This window comes from Taurulus bubalis, assembly GCF_910589615.1.
Source record: "Taurulus bubalis genome assembly, chromosome: 2".
Taxonomy (NCBI): domain Eukaryota; kingdom Metazoa; phylum Chordata; class Actinopteri; order Perciformes; family Cottidae; genus Taurulus; species Taurulus bubalis.
In genome coordinates this window covers 38940946-38957960 of record NC_136590.1, presented here as the reverse complement: position 1 = coordinate 38957960, position 17015 = coordinate 38940946, and the positions used below count along the sequence as shown (strand labels likewise).

Genomic DNA, 17015 nt, shown 5'->3' with positions numbered 1-17015 from the left:
GCAGACATCCCTCGTCCTATCCTTAAAAGATGCCACTTTGTCCAGCAATGTACAAGATAGCATTAAAAATTCCACATCATTAAGATTTGTGTTAATACCAAAGCAAAAGTGCGTTGAGAACTAATCAGTTGTAATAATGCGGAAACGCAATGTCCATTTGAGACACAAGGGGTCAGCATTTACAGAGAGATCAAAGAAAATACATGTATGATCACTGATCAGTATCTAGACCCAGAGAGAACACATGGTCCAAGGTGTGAGTGGCGCTGAAAACATGTTACTTGAAATTAAGAGATCATTCTTGTACTATGCCCTCTGATCCATGGGGCGTAGTTCAAGAACGATCCGCTCTTTTATTCATTTAACTGTTCATTCATTCATTTAACTGTTCGGCCATCTTGTCATAGCAGCCAAAGTACAGACAATGGCTCTGTTCTCGTCAAGTGTGCCAGTAGGCCGTGACAGAGAGCCAGCATTCACAATACCAGGACCCTGAAACTGAAGCAGCCATCATTCATTAATTGTCTTACTGTGACAAATCCAAATGTCTCCTGTGAAGAAGCCCATAACTGCCCTCGTTAAACATTTAACATCGGCTGTGTGTGCATGTTTTATCATGTCAGCTGTAGTGGTCTTTGTTTTGGATGAGGTGCCCCACCTCATCGAGGAAATGCTAGCATTTAGGAAATGAGGACAACTAGTGGGCAGAAGGAGAGTAACTGGATGCGACATGACAGGAGACGGTAGGGATGCAGCAAGACGCTGATGAAACAGAGTAATTAGTCATTAGAGGGTAAATGAGGGGAGTCTGTGACAGACCAGAGGCCTTTTCCACGATGGAAACCTGACAGCTATTTGAATGAGAGGCAGAGGTGAGGCTAAAAGCTGGCTAACCCCATATTCACAAGGAGCCAGGCGTCAGCAGACGAGGCCATGTCAGTCAGTGGCGGAAGGCTGATACAAACGTGCATGCTGGCTCCCTCTGGAGTGCTCACTGGCACTTGGCTGCTCTTAATACACTAATCACCTGGCTGAACACCGCTTTCCTTCTGCCCCAATTTCCAATGGTTTGTTTTGGCGGGCGTCACAATGAAGAGCAGTCGATGCAGAATCGCTTTGGCCCTGCTGCACACGTTGGTGTCCATATGGATCGGGAAGTTTAAGAAGATTTATGATGCATAAATCATGATAGAAGCATCCAAACAGAAGCGTGCCGATTTCACCGTTACGATTTGTTCTGAAGTAAGCATCTGTAAGAAACTTTTGTACTGCAGGAGTGATTTGTGCATAAGTAAAGAATTCTCTTTATTATAAATAATAATAATACATTTCATTTTACGGCTTCATAACAAGTCACCACTTGTTAGTTCCTCTGTGGATTAATTCATCACTGTACCATACATACTTTGCTTTTTTGTTTATCTAATTTACTTAATTAATGAATACACTCTGCGGCTGTAAATATAAATATATTCTCCAGTTAGTTGTATTCTATTCTATTTTATTGTGTATATTTAAATATATATATATATATATATATATATATATATATATATATATATATATATATATACATATACATATACATATATATATGTATATAAATATATATGACTTTATTTTAATTTGTATATATCTTTCATCCCTGTTGCTTCTTATATATTTGATCTTTTATCTTGTGTGTTTGTATCTTCAATTGCAAAGCGCTACTGATGACGACAAAAAAATTTCCCCTTGGGGATTAATAAAGTATATATTCATTCACTCATTCATTCATTTTTAACGTACTTTCCTTTCAAAAGAATCTCAGAGTGCCACAGAGCCAATATATAGTAAAACAAATAAAAGTAAAGTTAAAACATAGTTATAGCAACCCATAATAATAATAAAAAAAGAATAGCTGACAATGAATTAACACAATATAAAAAATGCCTTCCTGAATAAAAAGGTTTTTAGGCCAGTCTTAAAGGAGTTCAGTGTCTGTCTTGCCCTTAGGTGGTCAGGGAGACGGTTCCATAGGCTGCCGAGCAAAAGGCCCGATCGCCCGTGGTGCGGAGTTTGGTGTTGGGGACCCGAGGAGCGAGCGGTTTGTAGATCTGAGGGTGCGGGTTTAGGTTTGGGGAGTAATGAGTTCTTGCATGTCCATTTATGCCTTTTTGAGTAGTCAGACTTTTTAGTCAATCCAGAATGAGACAGGGACCCAGTGTAGTGTGTGTAGAATGTGTGTTATATGCTCATATTTCCGGACTCTCATCAGGATCCTGGCAGCTGTTTTGAATGTATTACAGTTTCTGGATGTTCTTGCCAGTGATCCCAGTGAAGAGTGAATTACAGGAGTCCAGTCTTGAGGAGATACAGGCGTGGACGAGCCCTCTCTGCATCTGACAGGGTTAAAGTGGGGTGCAGTTTGGAGATTTTTTGAGATGATAAAAGGAGGTTTAGCACAGGTATTTTATATGGTCCTTAAAGGTCAAGTGGGGGTCAAACCGAACTCCCAGTGACTGTGGAAGAGAGGGCCTGAGCGCCAAAGGTGAGATGAGTTCTGGAGGATGACTGAACCTGGTGTGGAGTGCCAACAAGGATTGCTTCGGCCTTTCCTCTGGTAATACATGGTTTGGCATTCTCTGTTGAACATGTCATTGATCAGTTTGGTTTCAGGGGCCTAAAGTGCAGTTTGTGTAAATGTAAATTTGCAATCTGAGGTATACAGGAAAAGGGACTGGAACCATCAGGGAAAATAAACAGATTTTATATTTAAATATGTAACCATATACTAACGCCCTGTTGTCAAAATAAAGTGCAGTTGTATAATTGTTTTGCATCTGTAGCAAACAGGGTGTCTGCCCGAAATGCCTGTGCATTAATACATCACGTGATCAGTGCAGGTCAATTCCCCGTTGACGATTGTAAAAAGTAGCACCTAGGCAAACATCCCCACGCTTTATTTTGTAACGGACATCCCTACAAGTCATCTGCTGGGAGGGGATGACCGCCAGTAGCACTCCGGCATTTCTCTTCCTTGTAGCTTGATAGTGCAGCCCTGCTGAGAACGCTGCGGTAATGCCGCATTCGCGTACTGTCGGAAATTTGAAGTTTCCGTTGGGTGTCCACGAACTGCTTCGAGTGAGAGATCTGAAGGTGGATTCTTTTAATGATCAGAATGTGGCGTTAAGTGGCCATACAACATAGGAGCGACAGCTCTTATCCATGCTTATTATTGTATTTCTCTATTGTTTCTTGTCGGCTCTCACACAGAACTTGAAAGTTAACTAAATTGCAGCAGATTGTGAAATCAAATATTAAAAACGTGAAATAACAGAGTAAAACCGAGCAAGGCAGCCAAACAGTAGGCTATACATATAATAACAATATTAGCATCCACTATTGTTTAAGCTACAGTTAACTTAGTCTTAATTAATGTCTACATCTAAAGAAAGTATTACATAAGCACATATTACGCAGTTAATATACGTATTCAGCTTAAGTACAATCTAAACACATCAGCATAGTAGCCCTTGATGTAGGCCTGACAAGAAGAAGAAAAACAAATCATATTACATGCTCTACTGTGCTGTCGTGCCACCGTAGGAACAGTTACATAAATAGGCTCGGATAACAGAAACAACGCGAGTGTTAGGATTTCGAAGCTTATGTCGCGCACCTGAAGGCAGCATAAGCCTGCCCCTCCGAGCAGCAGTCAGTCGCATGTTTACTTGCTTTGTCAGCGGTGTCCCCGCAGCACACATCTCGTGCTCCTCACCTGCTGCTGATCAAAACCTTGGACTTTCCCCTCAAAGAGTGACTGATCGCGTCGTCCCGGCTCCTTATCGCCAGTTTCCGCTCTCGCAACGCTTGTTTGCGGCGAGGCCAGCAGCGTCTTGCGGACCTTGATCGGGGGCACATCGGGTTCACCGATTTCTTTTCCTCTTTTCCCCTTCCTCTAGCTAGCGGAAAGATGACGTTAAAATCCAATAAAAACGAACCCGCCGTCATACTGGAGTCGGTGAGCAGCGTCCGGACAGCCCTCTCTGATCTGTACCTGGAGCAGCTCCTTCAAAACAAACCAAAGTCTGACAAGGTACGGTGTCGTTTTTTTTAACCTTTTTATTCATTTAATTTGACCCCCAGATGTTGGTGTACATGTTTGCTTCCGGAAAGCAGAGATGGCACACATGGCCGTTGTTTGTTCCTCGACAAGATCTCTAAAAAATAGACCGAGTCTATAGAAACAATGAACTGTACATGTAGATCTTTCTCTCTCTTTTTTAAAAAAAATCAGCAGTGTGTGTGTGTGTGTGTGTGTGTTGTCATCCACTGCATTGCTCAGCGGTGCTCAGTCAGCTGTAGCCGGATCCAAGTAGACTTTACATCGGCAGTTTCACTTCCACCCACAACTACGTATGGAAATCACCTGATTAATTTTGGGGAAACGAGCCATTATCACATGCCATCCCTCTATCTCTCTGTGATCACATTACCACGAGCCTGTGAACTCCGCCTGCAGCTACAAGTGCTGCTGCTGAACGGGAGTGAGCTGAGGGTTGTTTACTGCAACACACTATACCCAGCTTGGCTTCTAAGACATACTTGTTTTCCAAGTTAAAGCCAGATTATGTTGCGAAACCGCCTTGCCTTTAAAGCTGGGCAACATGTGAGACCACAATGTACTTGATAGTGTTGCAACTTCTTTTTTTTTTTTAAGTGACTGATGACCTCAAGGCATCAATTTAGCAGCCAGTGATGCTTTCAGGGAACACTTTGTCCTAAACCGCTTCTCTGAATGTGAAAAGTCAGCAGTCGGCTACCGAGGGGAAACGGAGAACAGGAGGAAACTCCTTTCCTGACATCAGCAGTTTGAGGTTCAACGGCCTTGAGTTTGCAATCTTGGCGACGTGTTCTTCTGCTCAATGCCGATATGTGAAATCAGTGTCTTTTTTTTTATAAGCGGGGCCACGTGGTCCATTTATCTCTCAGTGCAGAGACACTGCAGTGTGTGTGTGTGTGTGTGTGTGATGCTCATATTGTGAGTATCCGACTGGTTCACTGAACCGAATGGACGGGCTGTTTTGTTCTGTGCGTGTTTCCGGCTCAGGAGTGTTCTTCTGCCTTTTTTAAACGGGGTTCCAGACTCACTGTTCACACCCTTCATAAACAAGTCATTCATGTCAATTCCAGGGCAGTTGCATAACTTGTTGTTTTAGCCACACTTCTCCTTGTCACTATGGGACACAAACAAGTTTACGCAAGTCAGGCTCCACGTCTTGACTGTCCCTCCCGGCTATTTCTGTACAATCTATCCAACATTCTTCTGGTTCTCATGTAGGTCAAGCGTTGATCTCCTACTGTATGCCTTCGAGAGATCAATACGCCTTTGCCTTTCGGGCCGCAGACCCCGCCCTGAGTCCCGTGATTAATAAATACTACTTCTCGGCTGGAAGAGACGAGTCGTCTCCCGAGAGAGGAGAGATGAGAAAGAGGCGTATCGTTTTATAACGCAATCAGTCGTATTGGATCAGGGGGCCGCGAGGAGAAAAGCAGGCCGAACAATAAGGTCCAGACCTTCACAGTGTGTTATCTTCTCCAGAGATTGGCTTTTTTTCCTCAATGCGCCCTCTGTTTGATCTATTTCACTTAGAGCCCAGCGAGATGGGCACTCTGCTCTTCCCTCAATGCATTTTGTATTTATTTATTTGGCTTTCACTCGGCTGTTTGTTTCCCCTGTTGCTTCTCCACGCCCCGATGCGGTCATTCAAGTTCCTGTGAGGGCCTCCGGACCCTGGTTGGAGGAACGCATGTTGACCGTGATTGCAACACAATGGGACAAAGCCGATGAATACCTTTTTTTTTATTTGTATTACTTCACACTCTGATCGTGCGAGTGATAGAGCTGACTATTTCATTGTTGAAATCCTCACGAGACGCATTTAATTAAAAGTGCCTTTCGGTGCCAATCTGAAGCGTATCACTTGGGGATGTCGGCATTCAGTGGTACGCTGAATCTATTGCCTTCTGTATGCGATAGGCCTAATTTTCAGATAGGTTGAGTTGTTTTGTGCTAAAGCCTTTAGATTGACTCTTTGTCAGTTTCCTTCCTGCTCAGTCAGGGTCAGTACTTTGTTGGAAAGGAAATAAAGTCTCCTGCTCTGTGCCTTGGGGCAAACTACCTGCTAATTGTGAATGTAAGTTGAGCATTTATCCCTTCCTACATAATAGCCTCTCTAAATTGGGGGGAAAAACAACAATTAATGTTAGTATTTCAATTTCTGGTACTTTTTTACACACTTTCATCAAGTGAATTTACTCTAGTCGTAAGATCTGTGATACGTGGTTCCAAAAAATAACTATACTATTGTCTGTGGAGCAGGTTTGAACCAAAAATTCAGTTTTAATATCCTGGAATAGGAACAACAAGTAAGAGACATTTGGAGTTCAGAGATGTAAATCAGCCTGTGTTGTTTCAGGATAGATTTGTTTGTGTGGATTGTAACTGTAACAAGATTGCTGTAACATAGACTCCTTTCCTCAGTGGATGTAATTTCATCGGTTCACAATTGGACGCCGTCCAAATCCTCCCTCTCGGTACGGCACAGTCCTGGCGCATGACGGCACGAGGCCGGTAAATAACTATCGCGTTGCACAAGAAAACATAACAACAACTGCGTGGCTCTTATGACTCCTGCACCCAGTCCAGGACTGTTCACTCAACGAAGACCACGTTTTATTAAGATGAATGAAACAAGTAAGAAGGAATAAACATGCGGTAGAAAATCCTCCCTGTGCACCACACCAAGCTGCTGTTGTAGCATGCAGCATTTTATTTTAAGACTGAGGTTAAAGGCGAGGAGGAATGTGATAACGATATTTATTGGTTTATTGCAGTGCTGATGCTGGAAGATAGATAATGTCTTTATTGTTTTATTTTTTTGCTGATGTGTCATTTCCATGCACAACATGTCTCTTGGCTGACGGTGATATAAACTAGAGACCACCTTTGTTGACACAATGGAAGTGGGATGGACATTTTCTGGGGATTTCCTGCTTTTGAACTCATCTTTGCGTAAAAGCACAGCGTGACTCCACAAAGTCAGCCTTCTTTTTGATTTCCATACCAAGCAAGACGTTTTCCTCCTTACATTAATGCTGCTCTTTGGCATGGTCACCTGATGAGACTGGTGGTATCCATGACCACATGAACCAGGTGGACCAGATCACTGGACGCGGCTAATGAGGTGTGATTACGCCGGGTTAATTTTCAACCTCGAACATATGTTGAAACTGCAAATGAAACACGGCTGTTGGCACACATTAGCAAAAAAAAAGTTCCACTGCAGTTATCGGAGATACCAGCGTGATAATGATCAGATCGGTCCGCTGGAACTGACTAAAGGTTGAGTTCAATTATTTAACTGGTTTACATGTTGTTTGTTTCATTTTAAGCAAAGTTGATTTAATTCAGTATGACATGAAACAAGAAATGTTATATCCTTTTTCTTCTTTTTCTTCTTTTTCTTCAGGCTGCTATGCAAACCTACGAGAACAAGGGGGCGGACGTGTCCACCAACGGTAGCACTGGACACATGAATGGCACAGCACTGACCAGGATGAAAGAAGTAGAATTTGAAAAGAACCCCTCAGAGCCAATGGTGTGCTATATGCCCCTACACACACATTTAAACATTTTGTATATTTGTGTTGCCGATTCCTCCTCATTGACGGTGGTCTTTGTCTGCAGGGAGTCACTCTGAAGCTGAACGACAAACAAAGGTGCACTGTGGCCAGAATATTGCACGGGGGCATGATCCACAGACAAGGTAATTAATCGTGTGTGTGTGTGTGTGTGTGTGTGTGTGTGTGTGTGATCTACCCAAAAGGTCAATAGTTGTTCCATGCAAATCTGTCTTAGCATCTGTATGATCATTATCAGTATATCTCAGGCCACACAAGCCGACTATTCAGGGTTTAACATATTTTTTGTTTACGTATGATTTAAGATTCGGACTGCCACTCACTTTTTTATTCAGTAAAAAAAAAAGGAATTTCTACTGCAATCACAGCCGTTGTGGCACAAGGCTTTCCTCGTCTTCAGTTTATCTCTCAGGAGAATAGATGTTTCCTCAGGAGCTGCTGACACATATTAGGACCACAATGCAGCGAACAGAAAACTGAGCGGGAACACAGAAGATCATAGTCAAAGTTACTGAACTTCCTCTGGTTTCTGCCTCTCTGCAGGCTCTTTACATGAAGGGGACGAAATAGCAGAAATCAATGGGAAAAGTGTGACAAACCAAACTGTAGATCAGCTACAAAAGATCCTGGTAAGTTCATATCTCATTATTTTCATTTTGGCACTAAAGTCATTGCAAATGTAATTAATGCATTTATACAACTCGATGTGAGGTAACCCTTATGAGTTCACTCGCAGAAAGAAACCAATGGAGTAGTCACAATGAAGATCGTTCCCAACCTGCCGAGCCGATCCCGAGTCTGTGAGGTAATACCATGACCTGTGGAACATACATTTACCTTTTGGTCTTGTGGTTGGTTATGTCTTTCGTATTTGTCGTCTCCAAACTGTAATTCTGCATGAGTTAACCAAGAAAATGAGCCCAACAGTCAAATCCAATGATGATCTACAAAGACGAGTTTGATTCTGCTTTTCCTCTCCAAGTTACTTCTTAAAAGGATTCTGTTCTTTGTTAGGTGAATCTCCTGTTAGTCAGTGAGCAGCCCAGGTGACTATAAAATAAGTTTAACCTTGAAGAGCATCACTCACATTAGTTGTGCTAGTTTGACTTGAACCACTTTGGTGTTTCATTCTGCCATCTACTGGCCACATCACATCACCCCCCCTCCCCAACTCCCCCCTCCCCCCCAGCGGCCATTTCTGTGCACGAAGGAGTTGCTGCTGGCTTGATTTAACAACATATAACAATTGTATGTTGCGTAATAAAATAATTGTAAATGGCTTTAATTAAATGACTGCAAAGAATACATTGCATTCTGTGATGTTACTCTGGTCTTAATACAGTTTATCACTGCATTAAGTTTCAACTGTGGTCAGTGATGGCAGTCTACTTCAACGTTTATAGTCCTTTTAATTAATATGTAGGCGTAGTTAATACACTTCTGAATTCTTTAATGCTCAAAGAGCATCATTTTTGGTGACCCAACCCACTCCAGTATACCCACTATTTGTACATAATAGGTGTATTGACTTTTTCTGTGTACAACTGTCACTGGAATAACTTGGGGAAACCACAAATGTTCATGAACTCTACTAACAATAGTAATATTTTACCCTGAGGAGAATGTACATGAGTTCCTGTTGTGATCTTGAATAGTTGAGGACGGTTTTGTACATAAACGTGTCACTCTCTCTGTTTCTATCTCTCTCTCTCTCTCTCTCTGTCGCTCTCTCAAAAAATAAGTAACCTCAGCAAGAGTTGGTATTCTAATCTGGAGTCCGAACACGCTTGTATGCAACTACTCATTTCTGAGCAGCTTTACAATTGGATGTTGAAAGGTTGTGAAGAAATGTAGCTTCCGCTTATTTTAATGTATGTTTTCTATCAATATAATGGATGATTTGATAAATTAGACCTCAGGCCTGGAACCGGGAGTAAATAGTTAATTTTCACAATATGTATTGCGCTGTCCCAAGATCACATCATGAACATGTGAATTCTGTTAAAGGGTGGATTTTCCAATTAACCATAGCAGAATCTAAATGTATGTGTTAGAAAGTCCCAGTATGAATATTTATTTCAACCTATGTATAACTGCTGTAGGTGTTTTAAAGTCTGATTCATACATGCTCATACAGTTTGGCCCTCATTACAACACAATGGGTGTATCATGTACGCTGTTAAAGGCTTCTGTTACATAGAGACATTAAAGAAAATTGATTGGAAGCATAAACTTGAAATGTCCCTCTACTACATTGAAGAAAAACAAAATGTTGAATATTAAATTTCAAGCTTTGCATGAGCTTACTTAAAACCCTCAGTGTAAATAGTGACTGTCTGACATTGCAAAACATCTTCTTCTTTCAGCAACTACTCATGAAAATAAATGGCAAGCTCAGTAAGCGTCTGGTACAGCAGTATATCATTTGTGACAAATATCACAACAGATTAAATAAAAACTGGAGACAGTTTCTTCATAGAGCTCAGAGAAACTGTTTCTTTTGTGTTTCATAGTCAAACAGTTAGTTGAAAGACATTTTTTGTTTGAGTTCAGCGATAATAAATACTTAGATATCAGGGACTATTTTCACAGCTGACGTAGATGATGGGAGATTGAACACATTAATACGATCTGCAGATGTATCATTATTGTTCAGTATCACCAAATACACAGTGCAAATGTCCATGAGCTCCCTCTCCGCCTCCATAACCCACATGTACTCTTCTATATCTATAGATGTACATGAGGGCCCAGTTTGACTATGACCCCACCAAGGATGACCTCATCCCGTGCAAAGAGGCGGGTCTTAAGTTTCAAACTGCTGACATCATTCAGATTATCAACAAGCAGGATCCAAACTGGTGGCAGGGCAGAGTGGAAAGCGGCGTCGCCGACTTCGCTGGACTGATTCCCTCCCCGGAGCTCCAGGAATGGTAAACGTCTGTGACGACCAATCCTGCACTATGAAGCCACACTTGCCGTGACAACGCCAGAGATTGACGTGATATTATGAACCACGTCGGGCACGCACCCTGAGCAAAGGTGATCCAATCTTAACCTTCATCTCTTTTTCACACTGCAAGGAGGGTGGCAAGTAAAAGCAAGGCCAGAGAGGGCAGTCAGTCCTGCAGCCCCTTTGGAAAGAAAAAGAAGTGCAAAGACAAGTACCTGGCTAAACACAGCTCCAGTGAGTGGATCACTACAATCATGCTTCTTGGACATTTTCTTTGACCTCAGTTTTGTGTAGGTTTGTCTAAAACAAAATCCCTTCTGTTGCAGTTTTTGACCAGCTGGATGTGATTTCTTACGAGGAGGTTGTTCGGCTCCCTGCTTTTAAAAGGAAAACGCTGGTGCTTATTGGTAAGCTCACATCATATCACTCAAGAGGGCTTTCAAACTCCTTTGGTCAGTCATTTCTGATGCACACGTTGGCTCCAACATGTACAGAACTCGAATGAAACCTCAGTGTGAAGATAGTGTCTCTGCAACCAACGATTCAGACATGGAGATTAATGTTTGATTGAAATGTCCTGGGAAATTAAAACAGAAATATGTGTTTCTTTTAGGTGCACCTGGCGTAGGAAGAAGCCATATCAAAAATGCACTATTGACCAAATACCCTGAGAAGTTTTCCTACCCTGCACCTCGTGAGTAGACCACCAGACGGTTATGCTTTTTCGTTCTTTCACTAGAATATGCAAGTTTGATGACGTGTCCCTTTTGCTAAGTCTTAAACTTTCTACACAGACACCAGCAGACCCCAACGGAAGGAGGAGGAGAATGGACAGGAATATTATTTCATCTCCAATGAAGCCATGACCAAGTGCATCTCTGGGAATGAGCTGCTGGAGTATGGCAGCTTCCAGGGATATATGTTCGGTACCAAAACTGAGACCATCCAGGAGATCCACGGGCAAGAAAAAATCGCTCTGCTGGATATAGAACCACAGGTTGGCATTCACTGGTTCTAGGGGGATAGTTGAGGGAAATTGTGCTATTAATTCAACATCGCCCAGAGTCAAGTGAAGTCAAAGGACGTCTTTTCATGCCTGTTTGCAAGTATTTAAAATTGTGCGATTAACCTGCGTCAAGCATCAGCTCTTTTTCTGCTGCGCTGGCTGCTTGTAGGTTAATAGGGAGAGGAACATTTGAACTATGCGATCCTATGTCTTTTATTTCAATAATGAATCTGTGAATAAGCAATATAAATGTATTAATTAAAATGTGTTGGTAAATTAGACCTACTACCTTTCTTAAGAGAAGTAAAAGGTATACCAAACACAAAAATGACCCTCAATATGTGTTGGATGCAAACACATTTAAATAATGTAGGTGTTTACAAGCGGTTTCCATGTAGTTAATCAGTTTAACAAAATTCTTCTTTTTCTTTCACATTTGAATGCAGACCTTGAAAGTCTTGCGGACTGCTGACTTTGCGCCTCTGGTGGTGTTCATCGCTCCGACCAACACAGCCGTCCAGGTGCTACATCTTTATCCGAGTACACCCAAGTGACAGCAAACTCCTCCACCGACCGCTTAACCCTTCTCTGTCTTGTCTCCTAGACGGAAAACCTGCTGATGATCCAGAAAGAGTCGGACGCCATTCTCACCACATACAGACATTTCTTTGACTTGGTTCTCATCAACAACGACGTGGATGAAAGCGTGAAGGGTGTGGAGGAGGCCATGGAGCGTGCCACCTCCACCCCCCAGTGGGTGCCTGTATCCTGGGTGTACTGACAGATGTCGGGCACTAGTATAAAACCTTTCTGTTTTATAAACAAAGCAGTGCAATATCACTCCTTACACGAGAACGAGTTAGTGACGTCCCAGGTGTGTATGGGTGTGCTTTTGGTTCCTGTTAATTGTCACTGAGATTTATTTGCACAAATGCATCCGAAAAAAAAAAAAGAAAAGGAAAAAAAAGCAATATGTAGAAAGGTTTATTTTAGAAAGTTGAGGACCTCACCAGGGATGTTTTGTTTGGGTGTTGTAACATCTGTGCTTCAGGATTTTGAGGGTCTTAGGGATAGTTTTGGTGCCGAACGCCTTTGTGATTGTTGGAATGTGAGCAAATGCAAAATAGGACCACAACTGTGAATGAAATCCTCCCTTTTTAAATGACAGGATTTTATCTTCTTTTTTTCCTGTTCTCATTAGATTGTGCCATGAAATTGAGATTCTAGAACCGTTTGTTCCTACAGTGAGTGTAACTCTATACAACCACAATATCTTCTAATCCAAACCTTTCAGTCAGCCATTGACAACATCTCATCTCGTCCACATTGTATATCTCACGGGGTACTGTAAAGGCACTTTTAAACAAAAAATAAATTAATAAACCGCTCTATTGCAACTGCTTCTCTGCCTGTGTTTCATGTGGAAACCTGTTGTCCAGAGCCCTTCGGGAAAACAATGGCAGTTTTATGTCAGCGGGGAATCTCCAAAGGGCGCAAAGATTCTTTCAACTAGATCCACATAAAGCAGGAAAAACACACGGCAGTGTCAATCATGGGCAAAACCACTGCAATATAGAAAGGTTGATATCCATCCTATTTTATAATTTGGGGTTTGAAGACGTCACGGCTCAAAGCTTTGATTAATTATAGATCAAGACTTGTGTATCAGCTGTACGATATGCCTCCCACACATTTCAATTCTCTGCTCATCCACAGTGTGGGAGAAGTAGTTACAGGTTATACATGACAATGAATTTGTTCACAGCTTCTATCCAGAACACCATTGCACAGTTTCCTGGTTGCGTTGTCAAAATTGTCTACCTTAATAAAATCAAAATATATCATGTGAAAAATATAATTTTGTGTTCGAGTCATTCTCTCATCTCAAGTGCACATATTTATGACTTTTTTATATTTGTGTTGAAACCTTGGACCTGGCTGCGTACAGATGTGTGTAATTCTTCTCAAATTGGATTATTAATATAATTTGCTTTTTCTATATATATTCCAGCCTGAAGGTCGGAAAAAAAGGATCACGATGAACACAAAATATTGATATGAGCTCCATAATATAAATATACTTCCACATCAATCTTTTAGAGCCGTGAGCAATAAGACAAACTGTCCTATAGCACCACCATGTGGGTCCTACCAAGTTATCACCCTGTACAATATTGAACCTACATCCTTCTTTTTTTTTTACATCCTTTTTTGGGACTATATATATATATATATATATATATATATATATATATATATATATATATATATATATGCCACCACAGAAAAAGACTGGTTACTTAATCCTAAATCACAGAAATTGCCACTAAATGCTTTTTTTGCGAGAACAGATGAAGATACTTTTATCAAATTCTTCATTTCAGTGCTGCTCCTTTATAACAGCCCGATATGTGACTCAATATGATCCAATTTACTAACTTTATCAATAATGTACAAATACATCCACAGGAACACTCACTGTATAAGAGGAGAGTTTAATAATGCAAATATTAAAACCAAACAGGAGACTCTACTTTACACTAAACATGAAAGAAGAAACTATTACAGTCAACTAAGTGTATATACAGAAACAACAACAACAATTTAATTGAATGGAAATTTAATTCACACAAACAAATTAACAAACATGAATTAACATGTGTCTGTGTGTCCTTATAGGCTGAAACACCTGTTTCCAAACAAGGCTAAAACAAATATTATCGGCCATCATATAATATATACAGTATATATAACAGAAAGTTAGTGAGGCTATTATTCATCTAATAAGGAAACAATAAATATATGTATTCTTGGGTCCCAGGCAGCAGGAAGAGACCCCATGGCCAGAATATATGCCTTCAGAGACTCCATCCTTCACATTATTGATATCAGACTCATACAATTTACAGCAGCTCACTGGTTGTAATGCCTTCAATAACAATGAAACCTTGTTCTTCAAACAAAAGGTTGGTTAAAAAAAGAAAATGCTTTCAGGTGGGTTTATTCCCACTAAATCCCCATCCCCATTTACTACGAGACAATCAGACACCTAGTGCGAAGCTCGCCACGCCCCCTTTCGAGGAACGCCATTTTGTTGACATACAGACTTTCAGTCCAAATAAGCTCCTTTACTACTTTAAACACCAACGCGCCACCGTGACATGCCGCTCATATAAAGACGCAATGTGCACACAGTCCCGATAACAGCGCCTATAGCTCCAACTGCGCGCGCCCGGGCCCGATAAAACGGCGCGTCCGAAGTCTCCGGGTCACCCATTTCGGCTTGAAAACTCGCCTCGATTGACGTCACCGAGCCATCTTTGCCCACCTTAATCCGGGCGTCTGTTTATTAGACCTTCATTACTACACGGACCCCCTGGCAGTTCCGGGCTCCAGCTCAGCCTACAGGTGCCGTAGAAATAGGAAGAAGAAGAAGAAGAACGGGGCTTCTTTTTTTGTGGTAACAACGAAGGAGGCATCTCTCAGCGGCAGGAACAAGCCAGTGCTCCTCCTCGGCTATATAGGCAGGGAAACGCCACAATAAGCAACCAAAGGGTGCCAGAGGGTAGAGAGGAGCGCAGAAGGCAATCCACATCCATCTGCCAGCCGCTTAGTCCGCGATAACATTTCCAGTCCGGATTTCAGCACAGCTGTCCAGCCAACACTACCAGGAAAATGTGAGTACGCCGTCGTTTTAAAAAGCTCTTATTTGAAATCCTGATTTATTAATGAATTCCCAATTCCGTCCCCGCGACTGGTGTTTGGCAGGCTCTCTGGGATTAATGGTGTCTGAATGGTCTCCTGTGTGTCTTTGGCATGAAATGGTCGGGTTATTGCACTGGACTCGCGTTAGTCCGTGTTGCATTAATATACACTGCTGTTGAATCTCATTGTACTGCTTTTATTTATTTCGTGTCATCCGATCCTGTGTGGAGGCGAACGCGTCGGCCTAACCTTGGAGCAGATGGAGGGTGTATCGGCTCAAAACACATTATTAGCCTTCCTTATTTTGTATTTATTTGAGCATTACACGGTAAACGAGCTCCGTGTTTTATCACGAGCCTCTTTTATTTAATCGTCTGGAGGCTCTTTTCTTTTCTCTTTTTTCCCAGTTTTTTTTATATTTATATACCAGAGCCAGCACGCACGCATCTTTTCCAGTTCGGACTGGTTTTGATTTTTTTGAAAAGGACACCGTCTGTGTGCGTGATATCCCACGGGCTAATTAAAACCACACGGAGAAAAGAAAACATCGCGTACAATAAAAAGGCTTTTTTCTGTTGTCCTTTCTGAACATATACAGGCCTTCATTTGTGTGTGTGCGTGTGTGTGTGCGCGCGCGTGTCTCTGAACCACAGGTGACGGCGACGCTTCCTCGAGCAACAGCAAGGACACGATGTTGAACATACAGCGCGTCGACATTATTCGACGGACACTCCGCGGACCTTTATATAGACGATGGTATTATTAGCTCTGAAGGAGGCTTATAGGCCTAGTCGACGTGATATTTGCAACCCAAAGCGGTGTGTGTGTGAGGGGGTGGGGGGTAGCCTCCTACTGTATGTCGTCAATTGTCGTGCGAGGGCGGACAGTCACACATCTCGACATATTACTGGCTGTTTGGGACTTAAGGACACATTCACCTTAACGTGTCTCCCTTCCTTTGACCTCATGTGTCCCTCTCGTTTTTGACTGCACATGACAGATCAAAAATGTTTTCTATTAATAAATATATATATATATATATATATATATATATATATATATATATATATATATATATATATATATATATATATATATATATAAGGGTAAAAAATATCTATGGCAACCTCGTATGTCGGTTTCCTTTTATTTTTTGTGTGCAAAGCAGGCAGTTAACACGTTGGTGCCAACAACACACGACATGACATTGAACCGACGCGTCCGGTTACACTGCCTGTGTGGCTGTAAGTTACGTTTGTCTCCAACGTTTGGTGACATTTGATCATCCATAGTGATTCCCCCTCCTTCATAAGGAGCCTCCCCGCCGCCGATGAGCGGTAGGCTGCCACTGTATTTACAGGCCCCGGTCGTGCGCGTCGTGAAACGTGATGTCTTGACAGGACACCGTGTCTGTGTATAGGGGTCCAAAAAAAAAAAAAATGGAAATCAGTGAGCACTGTGGGTCGGGCTCTTCCAGTTCAGTAGCATCAGACAGAATGGGGTAGTGAGGCTGGGAGCTGACCGTTTTCTTTTCGTTTTTTTGTGGTCTGGGCTGCTGTGGCGCTGTCCAGTGCTGAAATGTCGCTCTCCAGTGCTCAAAGTCAGACAGCCTGCTTTTTCATGACAGTGACGAAAAAATAAAACACAAATCTATGAATGCTAAAA

The 17015-nt window shown here is 41.9% G+C and overlaps 1 protein-coding gene across 1 annotated transcript; it reads left to right on the top strand.

Annotated features, from left to right (window-relative positions):
* Positions 1-3834: 3834 nt before the first annotated feature.
* mpp1 (MAGUK p55 scaffold protein 1) lies at positions 3835-13491 on the top strand. The gene is made up of 12 exons (XM_079214196.1): positions 3835-4078; positions 7515-7643; positions 7733-7811; positions 8230-8315; positions 8423-8491; positions 10423-10619; positions 10770-10873; positions 10966-11046; positions 11253-11333; positions 11434-11636; positions 12092-12166; positions 12250-13491. The coding sequence occupies exons 1-12, from the start codon at positions 3956-3958 to the stop codon at positions 12424-12426; spliced, it is 1404 nt and encodes a 467-aa protein (XP_079070322.1). The 5' UTR covers positions 3835-3955; the 3' UTR covers positions 12427-13491.
* Positions 13492-17015: the final 3524 nt, after the last annotated feature.

Excerpts from the sequence above, each read along its gene's own strand:
- mpp1 (XM_079214196.1), top strand. The coding sequence starts at position 3,956 with ATGACGTTAAAATCCAATAAAAACGAACCCGCCGTCATACTGGAGTCG. Across the intron at positions 8,492-10,422 it reads GCCGATCCCGAGTCTGTGAG|ATGTACATGAGGGCCCAGTT; the intron begins GTAATACCATGA and ends CTATATCTATAG. Across the intron at positions 12,167-12,249 it reads CGACCAACACAGCCGTCCAG|ACGGAAAACCTGCTGATGAT; the intron begins GTGCTACATCTT and ends CTTGTCTCCTAG.